At 41.7% G+C, this 3,312-nt stretch overlaps 1 protein-coding gene across 1 annotated transcript in view; it reads left to right on the top strand.

Moving 5' to 3' along the window:
• UGGT2 (UDP-glucose glycoprotein glucosyltransferase 2) overlaps positions 1-3,019 on the top strand; it is a 246,877-nt gene extending 243,858 nt beyond the window's left edge. The window contains exons 34-35 of the mRNA XM_019524912.1: positions 1,898-2,080; positions 2,832-3,019. Coding sequence (XP_019380457.1) covers positions 1,898-2,080; positions 2,832-2,996 — 348 coding nt within the window. The 3' untranslated portion in view covers positions 2,997-3,019. The remainder of the gene's footprint in view (positions 1-1,897; positions 2,081-2,831) is intronic.
• The last annotated feature ends 293 nt before the right edge of the window (positions 3,020-3,312 follow it).

The following is a 3,312-nucleotide window of genomic DNA, read 5'->3' as shown; positions in this document are numbered from 1 at the left end:
AATGCCTCAGCCAACACTTTTGTTGTCAAGACTTTACGAAGAGGAGTCTCTACAACAGAGGGTGGATCTTCTTCCTCTGCCACTTTTTGCTGTTCATCATAAAGACTCCTAGCCTTTTCCTGAATGATGCGTAAACTCACAGAAGCACAGGGTTTATCTTGATCCTCCATCTAAATAATTAACAGCCCATAGCCCTCGGAGTGAAGCCATGGCTCATCTGCCTGCTCCCTTGCAGCTCCTGCTGTGGGGAGCCCAGCAGTGCCAGGCTGCACTCCGGGGGCTATGGGCGACCACAGGAGAAGCCACGTCTCATCCAGCTGCTCCCCCCATGGCAAGACGGGCAGTGCTGGGCTACCCTCCAGCAGTGCTGAGAGCAGGGGTATGAGCGGCCACGGCAGCGCAGTGCAACTGTGGCTGGGCAAGCAGCAACAGGGTAGAGCCCCCAATCCCAGCACGTGATGTGCTGCCCCACACAAATCTGAGGCAAATGCCTCCCCCCGTTCCCTCCCTCCCCCATGCCCTCCCAGACCTGTGGTGTGCAGCGGCAGGAGCTACTCCACCCCCTTCCTGCGCCCCCCCCCCCCCAGCTGGGCAGCACTTGCCCCAGCCCCAGCCACAGTCCCTCCCTCACTGTGGGCGTGTTGATTTGCCTCCCCATGCCTCTTCCCCCCACCACAACAGACTTACCAGCTGGACACAGCCATGTCCAGTGTCGTAAAGGCAAAACCTGCATTGGAACATTGAAACGGGGTGTCAATTTACAAATGTCATAAATGCTGTTTGACGTAACTCCATAAGTCGAGGACTGCCCGTACTGTGAAGCAGTCAGGGTCAGCCAGGCAGGGCTGCCCTGTGCATTGTTGCAATCTGTTGTGCAGAGCATGCTGAAATGAGTGCACAAGTGTCCCCTGGCTTTGCAGCACTACAAGCTCTCTGCTCTTTTTAGGGGCTTAGCATGATTGTCTATTCAGGCATCTCCAGGTAGGTTTTTCTATAAACTCAGGAGGATACTTCCAGATTATTTGAACACATGTACACAGCCTAAGTGTCAAATACTTACAGAGCTAAGTATTTACTTTTTGTATGTGTCCACTATTCATATATCTGCATCACATCTCTAGTACTCTTAGAGAGGGATTTGCTCAAGAATGCTATGCCCATTTGTTCCCCCTTGCACATTCCAAACCCAGAAATGCAACAGTGAATACACTGCAGAAGTACCCACTCAGCTGCTCTCAGGCACGCTGGAGTCAGAAATCTTGAGAGTAGTTATGGCGAGACACCCATGGCATGGCTTTGCCACTTCATTTCTGGGTTTGGTGCTTGGCAGCAGGAATGACCCAGGCATTCTTCAATGCATATGTACCCAATTCTCTGGGGACATAGTTTAGACATGCCTGATATGCCTTAGTCAACACTTACCCTGATATTTTTGGTACATATTTTTATAATGAGAAAAGCAGTATTTCTTTAATTAAAAAAGTATTGTAAGTAATAGGAGAAAAGAAAACAAACAGGAATAACCTTGTATTCCTTTATAAAAGTGCTTCATTGTAGAACTAGCTGCAGGACTAAATGAGCTAGATCATATTGTCCTATAGTAATAAAACATTTGCGTGCGTAATTTGGCTGTTAATCAGTTTTTGGTGATCATAAAAGAAACAAGCACACATGGAAGAAGGAGGAATGAAGTAACAGAAAGAAATCAATGTAGAATATAAAGAGGGGAGGAATAATTATTATTAAGAGAACATTAAATTAATTATGAGTGGCTACAGCACAGAACTAGAGCTAAGAGTTATGGTTTTGGTGCTAGCTCTGCTGTGTGATATTAAGCAAGACGCTTAACTTCTGTGTACTGCCCTATGTACCTCTGTGGGTTTTGTTCCACTTCTAGGAAGTTATTCCCTACCTGGCTAAAGAATATGGATTCCAGTATGAATTGGTGCAATATAAGTGGCCCCGCTGGCTATATCAACAAACAGAAAAGCAAAGAATTATCTGGGGTTACAAAATTCTTTTCCTGGATGTTCTTTTTCCATTGGCTGTGGACAAAATAATATTTGTTGATGCTGATCTGGTAAGAAATCAATAATTCTATAAAAATACAAGGTTATGTATACAAGGTTATGTTACTTCCTGTCAGTCCTTCCATCATTGCCATCATTTTATCTGAGTTTTTGCTCTCATCAGATTGCAATAATTGGTTTGGAGATCGCTAAGTAGAAATTCCTGCATACTAGTGCGTTCAACATTTAGTGTGTATCCCTTCTACTCATTTATGAACTAGTACAACATTATATCCTTGAGGCCATTATACTCTCTTATATGGATATAATGCTGAAATGTTGATTGTATGTGGTCATTTCCTGCCCAAGTGCAGGGGGACTGGACCTGATGAGCTGTAAGGTCCCTTCCAGCCTCTAACAACCATGAAATGATTAAATATCTCAGGACATATTTTACAAGTCGTTAGTGTTGGTCCCATTATTGTAATTAAATTTAAATAAGTACTTTTGTATGCTTTCTATCCTGAATTTTGCATGGGTTTTTGTACTGTTCAGTAGCTAAAAAAGGTTGACCCCAGACTTGACTGTAGTTTGGTAATGGGGATGCAGGAAGAGGCACATTTTCAACACCTTTTGTTAAAGAGTACTTCTGTGAAGGATGAATGATTTGGGTGCCATACTTTTTCCCCAAAACCAAATTAAATATTTGAATATATGTATTTAGAACATAAATTCTCCTTTCCTCTCCATGCCCAATGGACTCATACTGGGCAAGAAACATTAAATTCTAAAAATAATTATTTATATATTTCTTTTATTTAGATTGTGAGAGATGACTTAAGAGAACTTAGAGATTTAGATCTAAATGGAGCTCCCTATGGATACACTCCTTTCTGTGACAGTCGCACAGAAATGGATGGGTATCGTTTCTGGAAATCAGGATATTGGGCATCCCATCTTGGGAAAAGGAAATACCATATAAGGTAAGAAAATTAGGGTACATTTTTGGACAGTTTGTAAAAAGTGTTTAGAATTTTGGTCTATTTATCAATAAGACATTACAAATAATCACATTATATTAGATCTAAGAAAGATGCAAGTATAGCATAAAATCTAATTGTAGATTGATTAGCAGGTGTTGTGGATTCATTTCTTGTGGTGGGCTTCAGAGTTACTCAAACATTGTGTTTATATTTGTTATTTATGCCTTTGTACATTTTTAATGTATGTGCAATATTTGCCTCTTAGTTTTGCTAGTCTTTTGATGTTACCAAAAGTATATAAAAGTCTTTATTGCTTTATT

This window comes from Gavialis gangeticus, unplaced genomic scaffold (assembly GCF_001723915.1).
Source record: "Gavialis gangeticus isolate Ggan-Ray unplaced genomic scaffold, GavGan_comp1, whole genome shotgun sequence".
Taxonomy (NCBI): domain Eukaryota; kingdom Metazoa; phylum Chordata; order Crocodylia; family Gavialidae; genus Gavialis; species Gavialis gangeticus.
The sequence above is the reverse complement of the archived record's forward strand: the minus strand, read 5'-3'. Positions and strand labels throughout refer to the sequence as shown.